This window comes from Scylla paramamosain, chromosome 23 (genome assembly GCF_035594125.1).
Source record: "Scylla paramamosain isolate STU-SP2022 chromosome 23, ASM3559412v1, whole genome shotgun sequence".
NCBI lineage: Eukaryota > Metazoa > Arthropoda > Malacostraca > Decapoda > Portunidae > Scylla > Scylla paramamosain.
In genome coordinates this window covers 12,049,239-12,073,589 of record NC_087173.1, presented here as the reverse complement: position 1 = coordinate 12,073,589, position 24,351 = coordinate 12,049,239, and the positions used below count along the sequence as shown (strand labels likewise).

At 41.2% G+C, this 24,351-nt stretch overlaps 2 protein-coding genes across 42 annotated transcripts in view; one reads left to right on the top strand and one right to left on the bottom strand.

The window, feature by feature from the left end:
• Positions 1–24,351, top strand: part of LOC135112204 (uncharacterized) — an 85,996-nt gene that overhangs the window by 30,735 nt on the left and 30,910 nt on the right. For 16 of the 30 annotated variants that reach the window (XM_064026387.1, XM_064026398.1, XM_064026394.1 and 13 more), the window contains 2 exons: positions 2,290–2,405; positions 2,628–3,111. The exons of 11 other annotated variants lie outside the window; for them this stretch is intronic. The gene's annotated coding sequence lies outside the window, so the exon portion shown is untranslated. Of the gene's footprint in view, positions 1–2,086; positions 2,136–2,286; positions 2,406–2,627; positions 3,112–24,351 lie in introns of those variants that run through there. 3 more of the 30 variants (XM_064026389.1, XM_064026392.1, XM_064026390.1) reach the window with 3 other exon arrangements.
• LOC135112205 (E3 ubiquitin-protein ligase NEDD4-like) lies at positions 635–24,159 on the bottom strand. Of its 12 annotated transcripts, none has more exons than XR_010274121.1 (13): positions 23,941–24,159; positions 22,468–22,594; positions 21,300–21,434; positions 20,916–21,094; positions 8,326–20,515; positions 8,091–8,172; positions 6,730–6,853; positions 5,850–6,063; positions 5,065–5,155; positions 4,315–4,507; positions 3,563–3,646; positions 2,933–3,064; positions 635–2,464 (listed from the first exon to the last, which is right to left on the bottom strand). XR_010274121.1 is itself a non-coding variant. In XM_064026408.1 (8 exons), the coding sequence occupies exons 5-8, from the start codon at positions 4,348–4,350 to the stop codon at positions 2,261–2,263; spliced, it is 456 nt and encodes a 151-aa protein (XP_063882478.1). In that variant the 5' UTR covers positions 4,351–4,507; positions 5,065–5,155; positions 5,850–6,063; positions 6,730–6,853; positions 8,091–8,183; the 3' UTR covers positions 635–2,260. The 12 variants fall into 12 exon arrangements, 2 of the variants coding, with proteins under 2 accessions (XP_063882478.1, XP_063882479.1); XR_010274126.1 differs by having other exon boundaries at positions 21,037–21,094; positions 22,468–22,591; XR_010274118.1 differs by having other exon boundaries at positions 5,842–6,063; positions 21,037–21,094; positions 23,941–24,158.

Sequence of the window (24,351 nt, the reverse complement as noted above, 5' to 3'; positions counted from 1 at the left end):
CTTCCTGACCGCCTGCTCTTAGATAGGAAAAACTAGTTAAATCCCACTACATCCACACATCTCAGGCTATCTATCTCTATACAAGGTTTGTTTTATCCTTCAGGGTAGATAGGCAAGGCAAGGCATCAACATCAGGATCTGGAGAAACTTTAACTGTTGTTCCTCTCATACACTTGACTCATCCTAACCACAAATGCATACTACTTCACTTCAGGATTGTCTAGCTCTTTTTGACTGAGGAATTTAGGCTTTCTTAATTCAAAACTCAATTAAGATAACTAAGAGAAATTGTAAAAGAATCCATCAGCACTACATGTGGCAGTCCATGCAGGGAACATATACTAACACATCTATTTCTATCTTTCATTGTCATCCATCAATTATAAGAAACATAAAATTCTCTCTCTCTCTCTCTCTCTCTCTCTCTCTCTCTCTCTCTCTCTCTCTCTCTCTCTCTCTCTCTCTCTCTCTCTCTCTCTCATACTCACATCTGGTGTTATATTCCTGCGTTCAGGTTTTCCGTCATATATGAGTAGCTGTAGTGTTTGGTGAAAATACCACTGCTATATTAAGAGATTTCCTGCTTCAGTTATAACCACTAATGATGATGGAGTTCAATTCTAAAGTGATCTTATTTATTTTAACAGAGAATGCACTTTATTCAAGAATTTAGATATACCGTATTTGATAGCTCATAAGACGCTACTTTTTTCTCAGAAAAAGGGTCAGTAAATTAGCCTGCGTCCAATGAGGCAAAGGTCCAACTTTGAGGCAGTAATAGGTTACAAGTCTACGGCAACAGAGGCTCTAAATTCAAACCACAGATGTCTTTGCACAACTAAATAAAGTCATGATTGGTAGTACGCCACAAAATGCTCTTTCTTTCAAGGTACCAATGTGTAGTATCTCATACTTACTGGTAATCCACATAGACTTTGACCAGTCAGGAAGAATTTGCTTAACCATGCACCACTTCTTCTTGGAGTTTTGTTGGGGCAGTGTAGGTTGTGATGTCACAGCCTTTGATGCCCCAAAGGTGAGGTATCCAATTATAATATTAGACTAGATGTGATGGAGCTGGTTGGATTTGTGGAGAAGGTTCTGGCAAGGTGGAGATGGTGCACCACGTTTTTCAAAACAAACGCGGTCGGTTGCGCTCCGACGTGACGTACTCGGTGACACCGAGTGTGACGCCGTTACTGATTGAGGTAAGACAATAGCCACACTTTCATACAATTAAAATTGAACCTATCTTTTTAACATTCTTGCTTTGCATACATATGAAAAAGATTGAAGCTAGAGAAACTTTTCTTTTATGAAAATAGACTAATACACCTTGAGAACGAATATTTCTTCTATAAAGGAATTGAGTGTCATGGGATAGGCTGGCTTGAGGTGATGATCTGCATAATATTCATGTAATAGCTTATGCTTTTACACATCCTTTGGCTTTGAAAATGTACTAAAATACTGCATAAGAATTACATGTGAAAGATGCTAAAAAATAAAGTATGAAAAAATTTTATTATCACTGTAGTCCCTCAGTTAATGGTGCCGCCAAGAGCTAGGTGCAGTTAATGTTTACATTCAGCTGAACCGCATTAAGACTGAAACTCCCCTGCTTACCACACCTTTTGGGCACTAGAGGCTGTGACATCACAGTCTGCATGGCCCCAACTAAAATACCAATAAGAAGATTGTGTTTACACGTCAGCAGGATTGGTACAATCTTGTCTTTCAATACCCTCAACCGAACCATTACGTTCTGGCTTTCAAGGCCCGCAACCTTACCAAGATTTGACTCCAGAAATCCAACCAGCTCCACTGTATCTAGTCTGAAACACTACCTGTATACCACACCTTTGGGACGCCAGGCTGTGATGTCACGGCCATCACAGCCTCAACAAAACCCCAAAAAGAACAAGTAAGCTGCTAGCATAAATTAAACTTTTAAATGCTGAGTATTGGTATCTAATAGTGATCTAAATGCACGTGAGAGTCTTCAAATGTCGCTTGAATTCCTTGACTTCATATCGATAGCCTAAATCTGTTAATTTTTGTTTTTTTCTATTTCAATACATGCCAGAACTGGGTGCGTCTTATGAGCCCGTGCGTCTTATGAGCCATCAAATACGGTAGGTACATTATCATCCGAAGGTACATTATCAGCTGAAGGCGCACTGCCACGTGCAACCTGTTTTAGGGGTGTGATACAACACAAATATAAATATAAAGATATATATACATATATATACATTCTTTATGGACTTATGTTAATATTGTTAGCAGGAGGGTTGGGAACGAGCCCCTCCAGTGGTGTGCTGTTAACTTCACGTCCTGGGTATCCATCCCCCTGATGTGAGGGACGGAGGACGCGAAGACGTTCCACAGTCTGGGTGATGCAGGTGTGTGCGACCGGAAGGAAGCTGTCGTCTGCTGTGCTTTGGATCATCAACTTGAGTGCCTGAGAGAGAGAGAGAGAGAGAGAGAGAGAGAGTTTATAAGAGAAAAAGAAAGAGAGGGAGAAAATATTGGTGTGTGTGTGAGAGAAAATACAATAAATTACTATTAAATTTATTATTATTATTATTATTATTATTATTATTATAAATTTATTCATATTTCAGAGGAATGACTGAGAAGAAAGGAAGGAAGAAAGGGAGGAGGATACAAGAAAGAAGGAAGGAAGGAAGGAAGGAAGGAAGGAAGGAAGGAAGGAAGGAAGAGAAGAGGACAAGAAGGAAGAGAAAAGGAGGACACTCTCTCTCTCTCTCTCTCTCTCTCTCTCTCTCTCTCTCTCTCTCTCTCTCTCTCTCTCTCTCTCTCTCTCTCTCTCTCCCACAGACCCACAGGATATCCCCCCACAGGATGTTGACAAACCCCACAGTCACTCCCCTCAGCCCCTCTCTCTCTCTCTCTGTCTCTCACCTACCTTCAGGCCCAGAATAGGAACCCTGTCAGTGCCCGTCAGGAACTTCAAAAACAACTTCTTCTGCTCCAGGGAGAGTTTGTGAAATACTTCCCAGAACGTGCGTATGACCGGGTGGTCTGGGAAACATTCGCCCTGGAAACACCGACAGAAATCAATAAACGGAAGGATATTAGTGTGAACGGTGTGTTTATTTACATTCCTGCGGTGTCGTGTGGGAGGACTGGGTGAAAACAGACAGTAGAGGAGGTGGGAAGGGGAGGACTGGGTGAAAACAGACAGTAGAGGAGGTGGGGAGGAGAGGACTGGGTGAATAAAGACAGCAGAGGAGGTGGGGAGGGGAGGACTGGGTGAATCAAGACAGCAGAGAAGGTGTGGATTGTGTTCTACAGGAGAGAATGAAAGGATTGGATAAATATTTAAAGAGAGAGGCAACAAAAGATTAGAGACATGAGGAAGGATTGGAGAAATATTAAAAGACACACACATACACACACACATCTTGAAAAACACTTCCAAACAGCCTTTAATGCTGACAAATCCTTGAAAAACACACAAAAAAAATATATATATACAAATAAACAAATAAACATATGTAAACCAAACCTAATTAGTCCTGCACCTGGTTCTCACCTGCCGAGTGGCGTCACACCTGAGCAGCAGCATCTTGGCCTGAGGGTCGAACAAGAATGGATACTCACAGAACAGGATTGGACTCTGTAATGTAAAGGATTGGATTAGTTCAAGTTGTTTTTAAGGGTTGAAGGGGTAAATGAAGAGTTAAAGGGTGTATTTAAGGGTTTAAGGGGGTAAATAAAAGGTAGAAGGGTGATTTTAAGGGTTTATGAGGCTATTTAAAGGTTTGGTGTCTTTTAAAGGGTGTTTTTAAGGGCTTAAGAGAATAAATAAAGGGTTTTCAATTTATAAAGGGTGTTTCTAAGGGTCTGTCAGTTAAAATTAAAGGAATGTCAATTTTAAAGGGTGTTTCTAAGGGGCTGTCAGTTAAAATTAAAGGAATGTCAATTTTAAAGGATGTTTTTAAGGGTTTAAGAGAATAAATAAAGGGTTTTCAATTTTTAAAGGGTGTTTCTAAGGGTTTGTCAGTTAAAATTAAAGGAAATGTCAATTTTAAAGGATGTTTTTAAGCGTTCAACATTGAAAGCTCCCCCAAACACAGTCACCCATTCACAAACACCCCCAAACATGGTCACCCACCTCCCAAACACCCCAAAAACACACCCAAACACATCTAAGCACCCCAAAACACACCCAAACACCCCCAAAACACACCCAAACACATCTAAACACCCCAAAACACACCCAAACACCCCCAAGTCACTCACCCACCTTTAAACACCCCCACACCCCCACACACACACACCCACCTCCCTCCTGGACATCGGGTGAAGCCTGCTGTTCATCCAGTTCAAGTAATCATTCCTAATATCAATTTTCTCTGCAATTTCTGGGATGTAAAAGTCGTCGCAGTTCAACCGCCCCACTCGGCAGCCGGCTTGGAAGTTCAGACCGTGGACCAGGGACAACAGCCGCAGGGAAGACACAAGGGCACGCCGGTCTCTGTGTGGTGTGGGTAGGTTAGGTTAGGTTTGGTTAAGATCTGGTTGTGGTAGTGGTGGTGGTCTGAGTGCTTGTAAGTGACGTGGTGGTGTTGTTGTAGGTTGTTGTTGTAGAGAGAGAGAGAGAGAGAGAGAGAGAGAGAGAGAGAGAGAGAGAGAGAGAGAGAGAGAGAGAGAGAGAGAGAGAGAGAGAGAGAGAGAGAGAAAATACAAGCTATCTCATTGGACATACATCTAAATTGGTGTACAGAAGCCTTACCTAATATGTGTATGGATTTGTGAGCATATACCAGCATCTCTTATGAGTCTGTGTGTGTGTGTGTGTGTACCAGCCTTACCAAGTGTGTGTGTGTTTCTAAGTGTACACCAGTGTTTGCGTACAAGTTTACATGTGTACACCAGCCTTAGTATGTATTTCAGTGTGTTTTTAATTGTATACCAGCATGAATTTTGTGTTTTTTTTGTGTTTTTAAGTGTATACCAGCATGAATTTTGTGTTTTTTTAAGTGTTTGAGTGTTTATTTAAATTATCTGTTATCCCAGCCCCTCCAGACCCACCTATGGCATACAGCGTCAGTCCAGAGTACAGCCCCAGGTTGGTCTCGTTAGCCCCGATGAGGATGAAAGCAGGAATCATCATCATTAGGCCCTGTGGATGGTGAGGGTGGTAGAGCAGGAAGTGGTGGGTTAAATAATATTGTTACTGATAAATTCTGTTGTTTTATATTATAATTATTTGGCTACACAGTAAAAATATAGATTTGAAAATATACTTTGTAAACCTCAGTAACTTCCACTACAGCCTGTTAAACTAGAACCATGAAAACACCCTTGAAAACCCCAGTAACTTCCACTACAGCCTGTTAAACTAGAAACATGAAAACTCCCTTGAAAACCCCAGTAACTTCCACTACAGCCTGTTAAACTAGAAACATGAAAACTCCCTTGAAAACACACACACAGGCAACCCCCTCCCGGCCACACACACACACAAACAAAACAGACAATTTACCTCAAAACACTTGCAAAAACAGCCCCAAAACACCCCAAAACTGACAATTTACCTCAAAACACTTGCAAAAACACCCCAAAACACACACACCTGAAAACAACCTCAGAACAATGAAAGGGAACAAAACACAAAAGAACAATAAAAAAAACAAAAAACAAGAAAACAAGCTGCAATATCAGGAACACAAACAAACACACACACACACCCTACAAGCAAACAAACAAACAAAGATAAATAAATAGATAACAGGATAAAGAAATAGAAAAAAAATCATCATAAAAAACAAACTAGAAATCTATAAACCAATACAAAACGCAACATACCCACATACCACCAGACAAGACAGAATGGAACCTTGCAGGGACGCTGATGATATGCTGGTAATAAGCCACACAGACTTATTACCACACAGAGGAATACAAGCCGCTGGAGTCATGCTTGGGGTAATAGTCAAGGAGAGCAGGAGACAGAGGCACCACCACCGTCAAGCTGCGCAGGTCCAGGATCAGACTGCCGAGTGCCACCTTGCTTGTCCGTGCGTTCCTCTGTGGGTGTTAGGTTAGGTTAGGTTAGGTTAGGTTAGGTTAAGTTAAGTTAGGTTAGGTTGGGTTAAGTTAGGTTTGGTTAGGTTAAGTTAGGTTAGGTTAAGTTAGGTTAGGTTAACTGAGGTTAGGTTAGGTTAAGTTAGGTTAGGTTAAGTTAGGTTAGGTTAAGTTAGGTTAGGTTAGGTTAGGTTAAGTTAGGTTAGGTTAAGTTAGGTTAGGTTAGGTTAAGTTAGGTTAGGTGAGGTTAAGTTAGGTTAGGTTAGGTTAAGTTAGGTTAGGTTAGGTTAGGTCAGGTTAAGTTAGGTTAGGTTAGGTTAGGTCAGGTTAGGTCAGGTTAGGTTAAGTTAGGTTGGGTTAGGTTAGGTTAGGTTAGGTTAAGTGAGGTGTTTTTAATCTTTCATTTTATCACAGTATTTTTTGTTGTAGTATTTAGTTGGCTTTGAGCAGTGTCCCTCCTATATATATAAAAAATAAAACAAAATAAACAAATAAATAAATAAACTAAAACAATAAAATGTTTACGACTTTCAATCACTTTCCCGACACACTTGTGTATGGAGGCAGTGTTGCATGAGCCTTGAGTGACAAATATTGCAGCGTATTGACAACCAAACACTTTACAAACACTCAGCTTAGCAACACACACCAACACAACACCCTGCTCACCTTCTCCTTGATGTCCGCAGCCTGTACTGCCCCTCTGTCCCTGCCGTCCACCTCACCACCGCTGCCGCCGCCACCGCCATCGCTGCCGCCAACTTGCCTGCCGGATCGGAGGGTTGCCGTTGCTCTGAAAGTTACGTTAGGTTTGGTTAAGTGGGGCCGTGGGAAGAGGATGTAGGTTAGGTTAGGTTTGGCTATGCTTCGTTAAGTTAGACGAGGTTAGGTTACGTTAGGCTAGGTTAGGTTAGGTTAGGTTAGGCTAGGTTAGGTTAGGGTAGGCTTCTTTAGGTTAGGTTAGGCTTGGCTAGGTTAGGCTTGCTTAGATAAGGTTTGGCTAGGTTAGAATTGCTTAGGTTAGGTTAGGTAGGGTTAGGTTAGGCTAGCTTGGGATTATGACACGAGATAGCCAGTCTTGGGGAGGAGGAAGCACCAGACAGAAGTTCGGGTAGGCTTCTTTGGGTTAGGTTAGGTTTGGTTAGGGGCAGCTGAGGAGTGTGAGGCTCCACCACATCAGGTTAAATTTGAGGTAATATTTGAGTCATTTTCTCACTCACCACCAAAATTTTCCCACTGTAAAAACTTTAATATTTTTTTTCTGAAGGCTACAAAAGAAATCACTCGTTTTCCCATCCCAGACTCCTAAACACCACCCCTTTCTCCCTTCACACACACACACACACACACACACACACACACACTTTCCCTCACAGCACAAAGGAACATAGATGAGCAATTAAATCCACAACAACAGCAGCATCAGCCAGCCAGCCATCCAGCCTCTTCTGACTTAAATGTAGAAAACTTTTAAACACGTAGATATAACATAACATTTTCTTCTTTACACACACACACACACACATTACTATATTCCTCTCACAACACAAGAGCAACACTAGGGAACACAAAGAAAGACGAGGCCCACTAACCAACATCTCGACAGGAAATGAGTGAAACCTTCTGACGTATCACAAACATCCAAAATTCATTATCCTCTCACTTCCTCCTCCTGTGCTTTATTTTACTGCTTCCGTGACGTGGGAGAGTGAGGGAGAGCGAGGGAGAGCGAGAGAAAGTTTTTATCACCAGCTGAAAGGAATGTACCGCTTTGTTTACATCTCAGAAGAGAAAACGAGGGTGTCACTTCTGTCAACGGGGTTACTAATCCAAAGCTGAGAGAGAGAGAGAGAGTAGTAGTAGTAGTAGTAGTAGTAGTAGTAGCAGCAGTAGTAGTAGTAGTAGTAGTACACAGACAATTATACTTCTCTCTCTCTCTCTTACACTCAAAACACACACACACACACACACACACACACACACTCAATGCACACTCTTACAAACCAACTCTCTCTCTCTCTCTCTCTTACCTCAGAGCTAGATTGGTGAGCTGAATTCAGTATTTGTACCACCACATTCGTGTACACAGTAACCAGCCTTAGTGTAAAGTCCCTTGGAAGAGAGGCAAGCCAGGAGAGAGAGAGAGAGAGAGAGAGAGAGAGAGAGAGAGAGAGAGATTGTCATATAACCATTTTATACTCAAGATAATAAAAGACAGCAAGCGTTTAATTATTCACTTTTCAACTTTCCCCGCTTGTCTCTAACCTTTTTTCCACTGTGCTGGTGGTGGTGGTGGTGGTGGTGGTCACACACTTGCATCTAGTAGTTTCATATATCACAACATACGCTATAACACCCCTGACACGCTTCTACTATCACAGCCTCTCTCAAAAACACTCCAGAATCTTTTATTTTACCTCAAGCACACCACTTCTACCCTCAAAGACCCCATTCTTACCTGCAACATGCCTATAACATAACCAAAACAACTCAAAAGCAAGTCCAATCACACTAAAACACCTTAAAACACCTTAAACATACCCAGAACATTCCTAAACGCACAAAAAAACAACCTAAACACATCGAAAAAGCACCAAAATATCCCCAAACACACTTAAAATACTCCAAAACTCACCTAAATTGACTTAAAACGCATCCAAAACACACCGTACCAACCCAAAACACACTCAAACTCATCCATAACATCCCAAAACGCTGAAAACGGGCCAAAACACACTTAAAACACCCCAAAACACACCCAGACTGACCTGAAATACCCAAAAATACCCACAAACGCAGACACAACTCACCTGTATCCACACAAAACACACCCAAACTCATCCATAACATCCCAAAATACACTTGAAACATCTCAAAACATTGAAAACAGTCCAAAGCACACTTAAAGCACTCCTAAACAAGCCTAAGACACCCCAAAACACACCAGGAACGCTAAATATTGACTCAAACATCACCAAATCCCTAAAACACACACTCCAACACCCCCTAAACATCTCCAGACACACTCCAACACCCCCTAAACACGCCAAATACACTGAAAGCACTGTCAAGGAAGACAAATACTACAAAGACAGACAGGGCAGCAGGGAAAATTAACCTAAATATTGTTTTCTTAGCATTTTTCTGTTTTACCACCTCCTCTATTCCTTCTCCCTTCATCTTCCTCCTCTATTTCTCTTATTTTCTTACTCATTCTACTCTTATCTACACGTCTGAGTCTAGAAAGACGTGGAAACACCAGGAAAACACTGCAAAATACGATAAATATTACACTTGAATGGCAAGCAATGTGAGCTACTAATTTCAGTTTAGAAATTTTCACACTTGTTGGCACTTGCTTTTGTTACATCAGACTGAAATAACGTTCTCATGTTCGAGAATGAGGCTGTATTTTTTTTCCGTTTCTCCGTTGTAGTGTGATTAACAAGACCACTGTGGTGAGCTCTAATTGTTGTCTTTCAGAACTTGCACGCTGCAAGAGTCGTCGTCAGGTACACCAAGCAATCTATTCTCTGAGAACATCTTTTTTCCCATTCTTTATATTTTTTCTTCCATATTTCGCTCACTTGCCCATTTTAACTGCAACACTCATAAGAACATAAGAACATAAGAAATAAGGGAAGCTGCAAGAAGCGACCAGGCTTACACGTGGCAGTCCCTGTATGAAATATACCTATTTCTATCTGTTATCCCCACCCATAAACTTGTCTAATTTTCTTTTAAAGCTCTCTAGTGTCCTAGCACTAACTACATGATTACTGCGTCCGTTCCACTCATCTACCACTATATTTGAGAACCAATTTTTTCCTATCTCCTTCCTAAACCTAATTTTTTTTAAGCTTGAACCCGTTATTTCTTGTTCTACTCTGGTTACTGATCCTAAGAATTTTGCTTACATCTCCCTTGTTATAACCCTTATACCACTTTAAGACTTCTATCAGGTCCCCTCTTAACCTACGTCTCTCTAAAGAATGTAAATTTAACAGCTTCAACCTCGCCTCGTAAGGAATACTCCTCATCCCCTGTATCCTTTGTCATTCTCCTCTGTACTGATTCTAATAGACCTTTATCTTTCCTGTAATGTGGGGACCAGAACTGCACAGCGTAGTCTAGATGAGGTCTGACCAGCGCCAAGTATAACTTTAATATTACTTCCGGGCTTCTACTTTTAACACTCCTAAAAATGAATCCTAGTACCCTATTTGCCTTGTTTCTGGCTTCTATGCATTGTTTCCCTAGACGGAGTTCTGAGCTAACTATAACTCCTAAATCTTTCTCGTACCTTGTACCTACCAGAGTTTGGTTGTTTAATGTGTACTTATTGTGTGGGTTTCCTCTGCCTACGCTAAGCACTTTGCATTTATTGATATTAAATTGCATTTGCCATCTATCCGTCCATTCATTCATTCTAAGTCTGCCTGCAAGGCGATGGCATCCGATTCTGACCTAATTAATCTTTGTCATCCGCAAATTTACTAACATCACTACTAATTCCACTGTCCAAGTCATTGATATATATTAGAAATAACAATGGCCCTAATACTGATCCCTGTGGCACCCCACTAATTACATGACCCCACTCGGATTTCGAGCCGTTTATTACCACTCTGTCTCCTGTTACCAAGCCATGACCCTATCCAGCCTAACACTTTCCCATCCAGTGTGCCCTAACCTTTCTCAGGAGCCTTTGATGGGGTACCTTGTCAAATGCTTTACTAGTCCTGATATAAGATATAACCATCACCATTATCTACTGCCTCGTGCACCTTACTGTAAAAACTTAACAAGTTTGTCAGGCAAGACTTCCCCTTCGTGAAGCCATGCTGTGACGGATTTATCAAGTTATGTTTGTCTAAATGTTCCCTAATGTTCCTCGCTATTATTGACTCTTAACATTTTACCTACAACTGAAGTTAAGCTGACAGGTCTGTAATTAGACGCTAAAGTTTTATCTCCCTTCTTAAAGATGGGTACTACATTAGCCTGCCTCCACATTACTGGTACCTCACCCGACTCGTGATTTCCTTAAGACAGAAACTAACGGCTCACTAATAATCTCTTTACATTCCTTAAGTACTCTGGGATATATTTCATCAGGTCCTGGTGTCTTGAACTTTTTTTTTAGCCTATCTCCTGTTCCACTATCTCCCTAGTTATGGAAATATCTGTCAGCTTCTCATTCTCATCTGCTCTACACACCTGTTCACTATCTGGCATATCCTGAATGTTTTCCTGGGTGAAGACAGTTAAAAAATAACCATTCAAGTTTACTTATCTCCTCCCCAGAACTAACCAGCTCTTCATCTGCTGCCTTTAATGGACCTACAGTATCCTTATTCTTCGTCCTGTATATCAGATAAAATCCCTTGGGGTCCGTCTTCGCCTGGCTGGCTACCTTTAATTCATAATTGTCCTTCGCTTTCCTCGTTAACTTCTGACTGTTCTAATTCATTGTGTCCTTAAAACTTCTTCACCTGCCCTTAATCTCTTATATAAACTTCTTACGCCATATAAAATGCTTTAACCTAGCAGCCATCCATTTAGCGTATTTTTTTTTTTTTTTATATTGTTCTATACGGGATATCTGCTAACTGATCTGTATGAACTTTACGAAATATTTATACAATTCATCTACATTTACTTCACCTAATCCCCTCATTTCGTCCCCTACCATCCTCCACTCCCTCGGCTACTCGCCTCGACCTCACCTCTCTCATTTCAGCATGACCTGACATTCCAACACACCCATCTCCCCCTTCCGGACACATCTGTAGCGGGACACAAGTCACCGCTCCTAGCACTCCGTTTTCTGTAAGATTTTCACCCTTCCGTTTTCACTCTCTCTTCTGCACAGGCTTTTGTCTTTCATCCCTTCTATCCTCACCTCAGACCTTTACCTGCGTGACTGCTTCTTCCCTCAAGCAAGACTTAAAAAGTCCTCTACTGAGCACAACAGAAGACAAACCTAACAGATTGTTGAATGGAGGGAGTGGACCTTGTAAGGTGGTTTGATCCACAGGTCAATTAATCATCCCAAGGGGTTAATAGCGTGTGACCTCGGTGGAAGGTCAGGCTGAGGCCCTAATGAAGTCATAATCCTGTCGTGCTAATCCTTCTTGAACTGTTTTCACCCCCAAATTTACGAATTTACATTACGAAGCCTACTCCAGTGACCGACCTACCACACCTTGATGTATTATTACACATTACACACTACACTTGCGAAATGGTATTGCATTAACATAACATTAAACATTACGTACCGTTCAATTAAACGGTAAACTTACCTGCAAGTAGTCATTCTTTAGTACTTTTCCTGATATCGTGCTCGTTATCATGTATTACGAAATATTGTGGTTTCCTTTTTTTTTCTCACTGCAATTACTATGCTACATATTTCCTTGATAATGCCGCCCTTCACGTTGCTGACATCGTTCAACACCCACATTAAAAAAAAAAAAAAAAATACCATTTAATCACTATGCATAGGCAGACCCGCTAGAATTTGGCCAACAGCATTCCTAGAAGGGGCACTTCCACTTATCTGGGCAAATAATCGATTCATTACTTTTCTCTCTCTATCCCTCGCAGATTATCCATATGTCCGCCAGTCTTTGCCCCCATACATTAATTCTTTTATCCACTATTTCTCCTTATTCCTCCTTCCCACTTCTCTAAGCCCGTCTCATCTATAACTTAAAAACAAAGAATATTACATGCCTAGCCATCTACATTTGTCTGGAATATTTTCTCTTCCTGTACCGTTTTCTTGTTCTTCGTAACTCTTGTTATGGTGGATCTCGTTCTCAATTTTTATTCTCTAGCCACATTTTCCGTCCTTTATATTCTGTATTTTCTTTTCTTTGTATATTTGTTAATTTTGTGCTCGTAGGAACTCTACCTCCTACTCTCGTTAAGACTCGAGTTTTTTTTTTTTTTTTTTTCTTAACCTCCCTCTCAAATTCTCACTTCCCCGTGTCGTGGGTAAACTTTTATTTCCCCCCAGAATATGTATGTATGTATGTATGTATGTATGTATATATATATATATATATATATATATATATATATATATATATATATATATATATATATATATATATATCACACAAAACAAACAAGTACAATAATAAATATACAGCAACATTTTAAAAACACCATCCAAACTCTACTGAATAATGGTGGTAGTGGTAGTAGTAGCAGTATAGTAATAGTAAAAATAAGTAAATAAATAAATAAATAAATAAAATAAAAAAAAAATACATAAATAAATACATAAACTCTACTGAATAATGGTGGTAGTGGTAGTAGTAGTAAAAATATATAAATAAATAAATCCTAATAATGAGGGATGCCACAGGCTACAGGGCCATGTAGCACTGTGGTTAGGATATAGTCATACTGGGTGGGTCTATACATTTTATAATAGGTGAAAAGTATAGGTGCAGATCATAATTATAAGAAGCAATAATAGTAACAGCAATTACAAATTATATAATAATAATAATAATAATAATAATAATAATAATAATAATAATAATAATAATAATGTTATAATAAATAGACTGAAATACACACAACTATAATACATCATAATAATAATAACAGGCCAGTGAAACCCATGGGAATACAACGGAACGGCGCTCGGGAATACAACGGAACGGCGCTCGGCAATACAACGGAACGGCACTCGGGAATACAACGGAACGGCGCTCAGGAATACAACGGAACGGCGCTCGGGAATACAACGGAACGGCGCTCGGGAATACAACGGAACGGCGCTCGGGAATACAACGGAACGGCGCTCGGCAATACAACGGAACAGCACTCGGGAATACAACGGAACGGCGCTCGGGAATACAACAACGGAACGGCGCTCAGGAATACAACAACGGAACGGCGCTCAGGAATACAACAACGGAACGGCACTCGGGAATACAACAACGGAACGGCACTCGGGAATACAACAACGGAACGGCGCTCAAGAATACAACAACGGAACGGCGCTCAGGAATACAACAACGGAACGGCACTCGGGAATACAACAACGGAACGGCGCTCAGGAATACAACGGAACGGCACTCGGGAATACAACAACGGAACGGCGCTCAGGAATACAACAACGGAACGGCACTCGGGAATACAACAACGGAACGGCGCTCAGGAATACAACAACGGAACGGCGCTCGGGAATACAACAACGGAACGGCACTCGGGAATACAACGGAACGGCGCTCAGGAATACAACAACGGAACGGCGCTCAGGAATACAAGAACGGAACGGCGCTGGGGAATACAACGGAACGGCGCTCGGGAATACAATAACGGAACGGCGCTCAGGAATACAAGAACGGAACGGCGCTGGGGAATACAACGGAACGGCGCTCGGGAATACAATAACGGAACGGCGCTCGGGAATACAACAACGGAACGGCGCTCAGGAATACAATAACGGAACGGCGCTCGGGAATACAACAACGGAACGGCGCTCAGGAATACAATAACGGAACGGCGCTCAGGAATACAACAACGGAACGGCGCTCAGGAATACAATAACGGAACGGCGCTCAGGAATACAACAACGGAACGGCGCTCAGGAATACAACAACGGAACGGCGCTCAGGAATACAACAACGGAACGGCGCTCAGGAATACAACAACGGAACGGCACTCGGGAATACAACAACGGAACGGCACTCGGGAATACAACAACGGAACGGCACTCGGGAATACAACAACGGAACGGCACTCGGGAATACAACAACGGAACGGCACTCGGGAATACAACAACGGAACGGCGCTCAGGAATACAACAACAGAACGGAACTCGGGAATACAACAACGGAACGGCGCTCAGGAATACAACAACGGAACGGCGCTCAGGAATACAACAACGGAACGGCGCTCAGGAATACAACAACGGAACGGCGCTCGGGAATACAACAACGGAACGGCACTCGGGAATACAACAACGGAACGGCACTCGGGAATACAACAACGGAACGGCGCTCAGGAATACAACAACGGAACGGCACTCGGGAATACAACAACGGAACGGCGCTCAGGAATACAACAACGGAACGGCACTCGGGAATACAACAACGGAACGGCGCTCAGGAATACAACAACGGAACGGCGCTCGGGAATACAACAACGGAACGGCACTCAGGAATACAATGGAATGACGCTCGGGAATACAACAACGGAACGGCGCTCAGGAATACAACAACGGAACGGCGCTCGGGAATACAACAACGGAACGGCGCTCAGGAATACAATGGAATGACGCTCGGGAATACAACAACGGAACGGCGCTCAGGAATACAATGGAATGACGCTCGGGAATACAACAACGGAACGGCGCTCAGGAATACAATGGAATGACGCTCGGGAATACAACAACGGAACGGCGCTCAGGAATACAACAGAACGGCGCTCAGGAATACAACGGAATGGCGCTTGGGAATACAATGGAACGGCGCTCGGGAATACAACGGAATGATGCTCGGGAATACAATGGAACGGCGCTCGGGAATACAACGGAACGGGGCTCAGGAATACAACAACAGAACGACACTCAGGAATACAACGGAATGGCGCTCGGGAATACATTGGAACGGCGCTCGAAAATACAATTACAGAATAACACTCAGGAGTACAGAACAACAACAATAATAATAATAATAATAATAATAATAATAATAATAATAATAATAATAATAATAATAATAATAATAATAATAGCAACAACAACAATAATACAGGAGAATTTTCCCAGTTAACAACAGGATAAACAGTAAACATTAATCATTACTACTACTACTTCTACTATTACCACTACTGCAATGGAAAAAAAAATAAAAAATAAAAAATAGAAAAAAAAAAATAAAATAAATAAATAAATAAATAAAAATAAAAAAAGGACCTGTTACATGTATGCTTGACAGATTCTTACACTTTCCCTTATTGACCAGCACCTCCTGATGTAATCCTTGACAAAATAACATGATAATGGTAACAACAACAACAACAACAACAACAACAACAACAACAACAACAACAACAACAGCACCAGCATAAAATAACAAATAATAATAATAATAATGAATAAACCAATATGATATCAATTACATGAACATTAAACACCATACTGCTTTTAGGGTTTAAATCTCTCTCTCTCTCTCTCTCTCTCTCTCTCTCTCTCTCTCTCTCTCTCTCTCTCTCTCTCTCTCATTCTGTGTGCATATTCAAAACTGTAGTAATATAGTAGTAGTAGTAGTAGTAGTGGTAGTAGTAGTAGTAGCAGCAGTAGTAGTAATAGCAGTAGTAGAAACAGCAGCAGCAGCAGCAGCAGCAACAGCAGCAGCAGCAGCAGTAGTAATAGTAGTGGAGAGTGGCATAAGAGTAGATAGAGTAGAGGTAGAATGAATTTATAGTTAACAACTAATGTTTATATTATAGAATATTAGATATGGTTGGATGCCACAGTCATTAGCGGGAGCTGGGGCTAATGACCTCCAAGTAATGGAGCCCCTAATTGACACATCAATAAACATGGGGTGGAGGTATTATATTAGATTATGTAAAAAAAAGTAGTAATAGTAGTTAGTAGTAGTAGTAGTAGTAGTAGTAGTAGTAGTAGTAGTAGTAGCAGTAGTCGTAGTAGTAGTAGTAGTAGAAGTAGTAGTAGCAGTAGCAGTAGTAGTAGTAGTAGTAGTATTGCTGTTAATAATTGTACTAGCAGTAGTAGTAGTATTGCTGTTAATAATTGTACTAGTAGTAGTAGTAGCAGCAGTAGTAGTAGTAGTAGTAGTAGTAGTAGTAGTAGTAGTAGTAGTAGTGTTGCTGTTAATAATTGTTGTAGTAGTAGTAGTAGTAGTAGAAGTAGAAGTAGAAGAAGAAAAAGTAGTAGTAGTAGTAGTAGTAGTAGTAGTAGTAGTAGTAGTAGTAGTAGTAGTAGCAGCAGGAGCAGCAGCAGCAGCTGTAATAGTGGCTTCCTTTTCTCTCATTATTATTAAAGCAAACCAAAATAAAAAATAATTTGACTTTAACTGCAAAGAATTTTTTGATCACTTAAAATAGACGCCACCATTTTTCTGACGCAATCTCGACACCCGGTACAAACCAAAAATCGGACTGAAATAGATCCTCTCCGAGGTGAGAGTTCTCCCCGCAGTACAAAAAAGAAAAACGGGCTTGGGATGAGGGACAGCTTCTATCAAGTGGTCAAAAAAGACATCACACATTCAAATCTTGAATCTGTAATTGTTTTGTTTGAAAACAAGACTAATAAATCCTTGGCCACTGACTCCAGTTACCCTGCGTGGATGTGCGCCAAACCATCTCTAGCTGAGTGCCATGTACTTGGGCATCACCAGTTGGTTATTTGGCAAGAACTCCAGCAGGTGTAACACAATCAGGCAGTAATCAAGAATAATTAGACTTTATCTGTAATTGTTTTGTTTGAAAACAAGACAAATAAATCCTTGGCCACTGACTCCAGTTACCCTGTAACCCTGCGTGGATGTGCGCCAAACCATCTCTAGCTGAGTGCCATATAGTTGGGCATCACCAGTTGGTTATTTGGCAAGAACTCCAGCAGGTGTAACACAATCAGGCAGTAATCAAGAATAATTTGACTTTATCTAATTAACTTTAACTGCAAGGAATTTTTTGATCACTTAAAATAGACGCCACCATTTTTCTGACGCGATCTCGACACCCGGTACAAACGAAAAATCGGACTGAAATAGACCCTCTCCGAGGTGGGAGTTCTCCCCGCAGTACAAAAAAGAAAAACGGGCCTGGGATGTGGGACAGCTTCTATCAAGTGGTCAAAAAAGACATCACACATTCAAATCTTGAATCTGTAATTGTTTTGCTTGAAAACAAGACTAATAAATCCTTGGCCACTGACTCCAGTTACCCTGTAACCCTGCGTGGATGTGCGCCAAACCATCTCTAGCTGAGTGCCATATAGTTGGGCATCACCAGTTGGTTATTTGGCAAGAACTCCAGCAGGTGTAACACAATCAGGCAGTAATCAAGAATAATTAGACTTTATCTGTAATTGTTTTGTTTGAAAACAAGACAAATAAATCCTTGGCCACTGACTCCAGTTACCCTGTAACCCTGCGTGGATGTGCGCCAAACCATCTCTAGCTGAGTGCCATTTAGTTGGGCATCACCAGTTGGTTATTTGGCAAGAACTCCAGCAGGTGTAACACAATCAGGCAGTAATCAAGAATAATTTGACTTTATCTAATTAACTTTAACTGCAAGGAATTTTTTGATCACTTAAAATAGACGCCACCATTTTTCTGACGCGATCTCGACACCCGGTACAAACGAAAAATCGGACTGAAATAGACCCTCTCTGAGGTGGGAGTTCTCCCCGCAGTACAAAAAAGCAAAACGGGCCTGGGATGAGGGACAGCTTCTATCAAGTGGTCAAAAAAGACATCACACATTCAAATCTTGAATCTGTAATTGTTTTGTTTGAAAACAAGACAAATAAATCCTTGGCCACTGACTCCAGTTACCCTGTAACCCTGCGTGGATGTGCGCCAAACCATCTCTAGCTGAGTGCCATGTACTTGGGCATCACCAGTTGGTTATTTGGCAAGAACTCCAGCAGGTGTAACACAATCAGGCAGTAATCAAGAATAATTTGACTTTATCTAATTAACTTTAACTGCAAGGAATTTTTTGATCACTTAAAATAGACGCCACCATTTTTCTGACGCGATCTCGACACCCGGTACAAACGAAAAATCGGACTGAAATAGACCCTCTCCGAGGTGGGAGTTCTCCCCGCAGTACAAAAAAGCAAAACGGGCCTGGGATGAGGGACAGCTTCTATCAAGTGGTCAAAAAAGACATCACACATTCAAATCTTGAATCTGTAATTGTTTTGTTTGAAAACAAGACTAATAAATCCTTGGCCACTGACTCCAGTTACCCTGCGTGGATGTGCGCCAAACCATTTTCTAGCTGAGTGCCATGTACTTGGGCACCACCTGTGTGTGATTTGGCAAGAACTCCAGCAGGTGTAACACAAGCAGGCAGTAATCAAGAATAATTTGACTTTATCTAATTAACTTTAACTGCAAGGAATTTTTTGATCACTTAAAATAGACGCCACCATTTTTCTGACGGGATCTCGACACCCGGTACAAACGAAAAATCGGACTGAAATAGACCCTCTCCGAGGTGAGAGTTCTCCCCGCAGCACAAAAAAGAAAAACACTACATGAAATTTGAAGCTAAATGGCTTGAGAGGAGGATGAGGATATATAAATAGGTTAAAAACACATGATAGACTGAAATATTCAAGTGGTGAAGAAAGACATTATGGAGGAGGAGGAGGAGGAGGAGGAGGAGGAGGAGGAGGAGGAGGAGAAGAAGAAGAAGAAGAAGAAGAAGAAGAAGAAGAAGAAGAAGAAGAAGAGGAGGAGGAGAAGAGGAGGAGGAGGAGAAGAGGAGGAGGAGAAGAGGAGGAGAAGAGGAGGAGAAGAGGAGGATTAGGATTAGGAGGAGGAGGAGGAGGAGGAGGAGGAGGAGGAGGAGGAGGAGGAGGAGGAGGAGAAGAAGAAGAAGAAGAAGAAGAAGAAGAAGAAGAAGAAGAAGAAGAAGAAGAAGAAGAAGAAGAGGAGGAGGAGGAGGAGGAGGAGGAGGAGGAGGAGGAGGAGGAGGAGGAGGAGGAGGAGGAGGAGAGGAGGAGGAGGAGGAGGAGGAGGAGGAGGAGGAGGAGGAGGAGGAGGAGGAGGAGGAGGAGGAGGAGGAGGAGGAGGAGGAGGAGGAGAGGAGGAGGAGGAGGAGGAGAGGAGGAGGAGAGGAGGAGAAGGAGGAGAAGAGGAGGAGAGGAGGAGGAGAAGAAGAGGAGGAGGAGAAGAAGAAGAGGAGGAGGAGGAGGAGAGGAGGAGAAGAGGAGGAGGAGGAGAAGAGGAGAAGAGGAAGAGGAGGAGAAGAGGAGGAGGAGAAGAGGAGGAGGAGGAGGAGGAGGAGGAGGAGGAGGAGGAGGAGGAGGGCCTTATTCCCTTATTGACTTGCATCTCCTGATGTAATCCTTGACAAAACATCATAATGGCAATAGTAATGATGATGATGATGATGATGATGATTACAACAACAACAACAACAACAATAATAATTGGTAAACCAATAAGATAGCAAATAAATGAAACATTAAACACCATACTGGTTAAGGCTTAAATCTCTCTCTCTCTCTCTCTCTCTCTCTCTCTCTCTGTGTGCATACTTAAAATTGTAGTAGTAGTAGTGGTGGTGTTAATAGTAGTACTAGTAGTAGTAGTAGTAGTAGTAGTAGTGGTGGTGGTGGTGCTGCCTCTTCCTCTGCTCCCTCTCGCTTTGTAATGATTGAGTCCATTTTATTCATCTTCTCTTCCTCCTCCTTCTCTTCTTTTTTCTTCTCCTGAAATATCAAATAAAATATAGGAGGAGGAGGAGGAGGAGGCATATATAACATATTTTCTACCTTATCCTTCTCTACTTAAATGAATATTCACACACACACACACACACACACACACACACACACACACACACACACACACACACACAGAGAGGAACATAGATGTGAAGATTATAAAAGTGAAAGATTTAATTATGGTAAGTCAAATTTTGAACAAATGAGGAGAAACTTTGGTGAAGCAGACAGGAGTACACTTATCACAACAAGTAATGTGCAAAAGATGTGGGAAGCTTTCATCAATATTTATGAAGAGGGAGTGACAAGATACGTACCAAAAGTAGGGACAAAGACAAGATATAAGAATGGTACTGTTAGTGTATGTAAAGCATTTGTACCTCACCTCGTTATTCCTCAGTAATCATGAGTGAAATGTTCAACAGTTTTGTGCTTGCATGAAAACGCGTAACATGTGTAAAGTATCAGTAATCATTGCCATATTAAGAACCAAAGCCGATGCTCACTTGCTGGTAGTGTGGGTTAACCAGCTGGTCGCCTGCGGGCATCACTGACGGCCAAGTCCTGTTCAGACAAAGACAGGCAGGATGGTGACCAAGGTAAATACTTTAATTTTGTGGTAAAAACTGATTGTCACAGTGCCAAGTTGACTGCATGTATTGTTAATGAATAGTGTAATATGTTGAAAGTGTTTAATATCAGTGCATAACGTTATTTTGTAAGAAATTGAGACCGAGAACTTGTCCGCAGTTGTTACGGTCATGCCTACCTCATCAGTAAACGTGGAGAGAGAGAACTGCCCTTCCTGGACCCTCCGATGATGGGTGTGATCAGTAGAACACATCCCCTGAGAGCCAACTGGTGCCCATCCGGTGCAGCTTCAGGTATAACAGATGTGAACTAGCTAGGGAGGAGAGGGAAACACCATGGATTAGATGGCACAAGAAAAATATGCAGGAGCTTGGCAAAACTACACTACAAGAAATTAATTATATTTTTTTTATGTAGGAGGGACACTGGCCAAGGGCAACAAAAATCCTATAACAAAATAATGTCCAGTGAAATGGCAGTCCCATAAAAGGGTCAAAGCAGTGGTCAAAAATTGATGAATAAGTGTCTTGAAACCTCCCTCTTGAAGGAATTCAAGTCATAGGAAGGTGGAAATACAGAAGCAGGCAGGGAGTTCCAGAGTTTACCAGAGAAAGAAGAAGAAGAAGCAGATTGAAGGTGAAAGGTCAGATGTGTGAGGATCCAACTCAACTGGCAGAGATAATGATTCAAGAGTTTTCAATCAGTATTCACAAAAGAGGAAACATTTGTGTGGTAGAGTGAGATGAGTGAAGAAATGGCTCTGGGGGAAATCCAAGTGACTCAAGAGGATGTCCACAAACAGATGGAGGGACTAGACATTAGGAAGGCCCCTGGACCTGATGGAGTGTCAGGATGGATACTAAAAAAGTGCAATCAGCAGCTGACATGGGTAACATATATCATTGAGAGCTCTTTAATTGAAACTAGAGTCCCAATTGAATGGAAGAGAGTCATCATAGTGGCAATATACAAAAGTGGTAGTAAAGAGAAGCCCTTAAACTATAGACCTGTGTCTCTAACAAGTGTGGTGTGCAAAATGTGTGACTGGTGAAGGATAAATGGTTGCAGTACCTAGAAGGAAATGAAATAATGAAGCAACAATTTGGATTTACAAGAGGCAGATCGTGTTACAAACTAAGTGAGTTTTTATTCTAGTGCTCGTAGGAGAGACGTCACAAAGTATAGTTTCTCGTGTAGAAGTACCGATGTATGGAGTAGTCTGGATGAGATGATAAATGCATAAAGTCTACATGGATTTAAGGCTTAGTTAGATATTAAAAGATAAGGAGGACAGCATGAGCATAACTCTTTTCCCACAAAGCACAACTAAGTAGGTAAATACTTACTGAAGAACCTTGTAGTTTCTTGAGAGGTATAGGGCTGCCTCTTCCTCTGCTTCCTCTTCTTCTGTAATGATGGACTTCATTTCATTCATCTTCTCTTTCTCCTCCTCTTTTCTTCTTTTTTCTTCTCCTGAAAGATCAAATTAAATATAAGAGGAGGAGGAGGAGGAGGAGGAGGAGGAGGAGGAGGAGGAGGAGGAGGAGGAGGAGGAGGAGGCAGGACAAGTTATGGGTTCAACTTAATATTGTTAAGGAAATATTAAAATAACAAAATAAGGAAAACTGCAATATAAAAATCACAAAATGACTTAGTTGGTATAGTTATATATATATATATAAAAAAATAAAAAATAAATAAATAAATAAATAAATAAAAGGCCAAAATTTGAAATACGACTTACGTTAAGGAAATATTAAAATAACAAAATAAGGAAAACTGCAACATCAAAAATCACAAAATGACTTAGTTGGTATAGTTATATATATAAAAATAAATAAATAAATAAATAAATAAATAAATAAATAAATAAATAAAATAAATCAATAAATAAAAGGCCAAAATTTGAAATATAAGACTTACGTAGTGAAGATGAAAAATAAATAAGTGAAAAAATACAAGGCTAAAACACCACGAAATCAGTTGGTTAGAGTAGTGAAGATGAACACAAGAAAATAAGGGGAAATCCAAATAAATACGCAGTCAGTTGATGTAGCGAAGATAAAAAAAAAAAAATAGGAAAATAAGGGAAACTGCAAGGCCACAGTATGAAATAAGCAGTTAGTTGATGTAGGGAAGATGAAAATAAGAAAAAAATAAATAAATGCAAGGCCGAAACACGAAATAAGGAGTTAGTTGGCGTAGTGTCGATATAAAATAAATAAGCGAAACTGACACCAAAACTCCACGAAATAACGGCTGGCATGTAGTGAAGATGCATTAAACTGACACCAAAAACTCCACGAAATAACGGCTGGCATGTAGTGAAGATGCATTAAACTGACACCAAAAACTCCACGAAATAACGGCTGGCATGTAGTGAAGATGCATTAAACTGACACCAAAACTCCACGAAATAACGGCTGGCATGTAGTGAAGATGCATTAAACTGACACCAAAAACTCCACGAAATAACGGCTGGCATGTAGTGAAGATGCATTAACTCAATACGGGAAGCTGCGAGGTACAAACACGTATATAGTGGAGATGTAATAAAATCATAGTGAAGGTAACGGCAAGATGGCCTACGTCTCTTCAAATTTAACGACTCGAGCATCATGACCAAGCTGCAAAAACTCACGAGGCCTACACGTGACACTGATGGTGACCTAACATGACCTGACCTGACCTCCAGACCTACACATGGCAGTGGTGGAGGCCTGACATAACCAAAAGCTTGTGGCCAGCACCGGAAAGGAACGGTCACCAGCCACGCGTCCACGCACACACACACACACACATCACCATAATATACTTACTTTTCCCAGTTTTTTCTTCATATCACGGATTCTTGTGTTCTCCTGGGATCACAAACTATTTATCTGCACTCTTCTCTTGTACTGCGACAACAAACAGAGCAGAACAAAGGAAGAGAAAGGCAGCAAGGGAAGCGCACCCCCACTCGCGGCTAATTCTTGGCGGTAACTGCGCGTGGGTTGGCCTCCCTAAGCGAACTCTCCCGCCAAATCTTGCTAACGGGGGCCTCACGTGCACATACAAGGACTCCCACAAATATATTCAAACTAAATATATGGTAATACGCATATATAACATACAGTAATATTGGTTCTCATACTATTATTATTATTATTATTATTACTGTTGTTATTTTGAATGACGTTAGTTTTTTGGTTACATAATATTTAGAAAAGAAAACATTTTGATTCCTT

Bases quoted from the DNA above. Each gene is read 5' to 3' on its own strand.
- LOC135112205 (XM_064026408.1), bottom strand. From the start codon at position 4,350: ATGAACAGCAGGCTTCACCCGATGTCCAGGAGGGAG. The intron at 3,647-4,314 runs GTGGGTGTGTGT...TTTACATTACAG, and splicing joins ACCCGATGTCCAGGAGGGAG to AGTCCAATCCTGTTCTGTGA. The intron at 3,065-3,562 runs GTGAGAACCAGG...CGGTGTTTCCAG, and splicing joins GGTGTGACGCCACTCGGCAG to GGCGAATGTTTCCCAGACCA.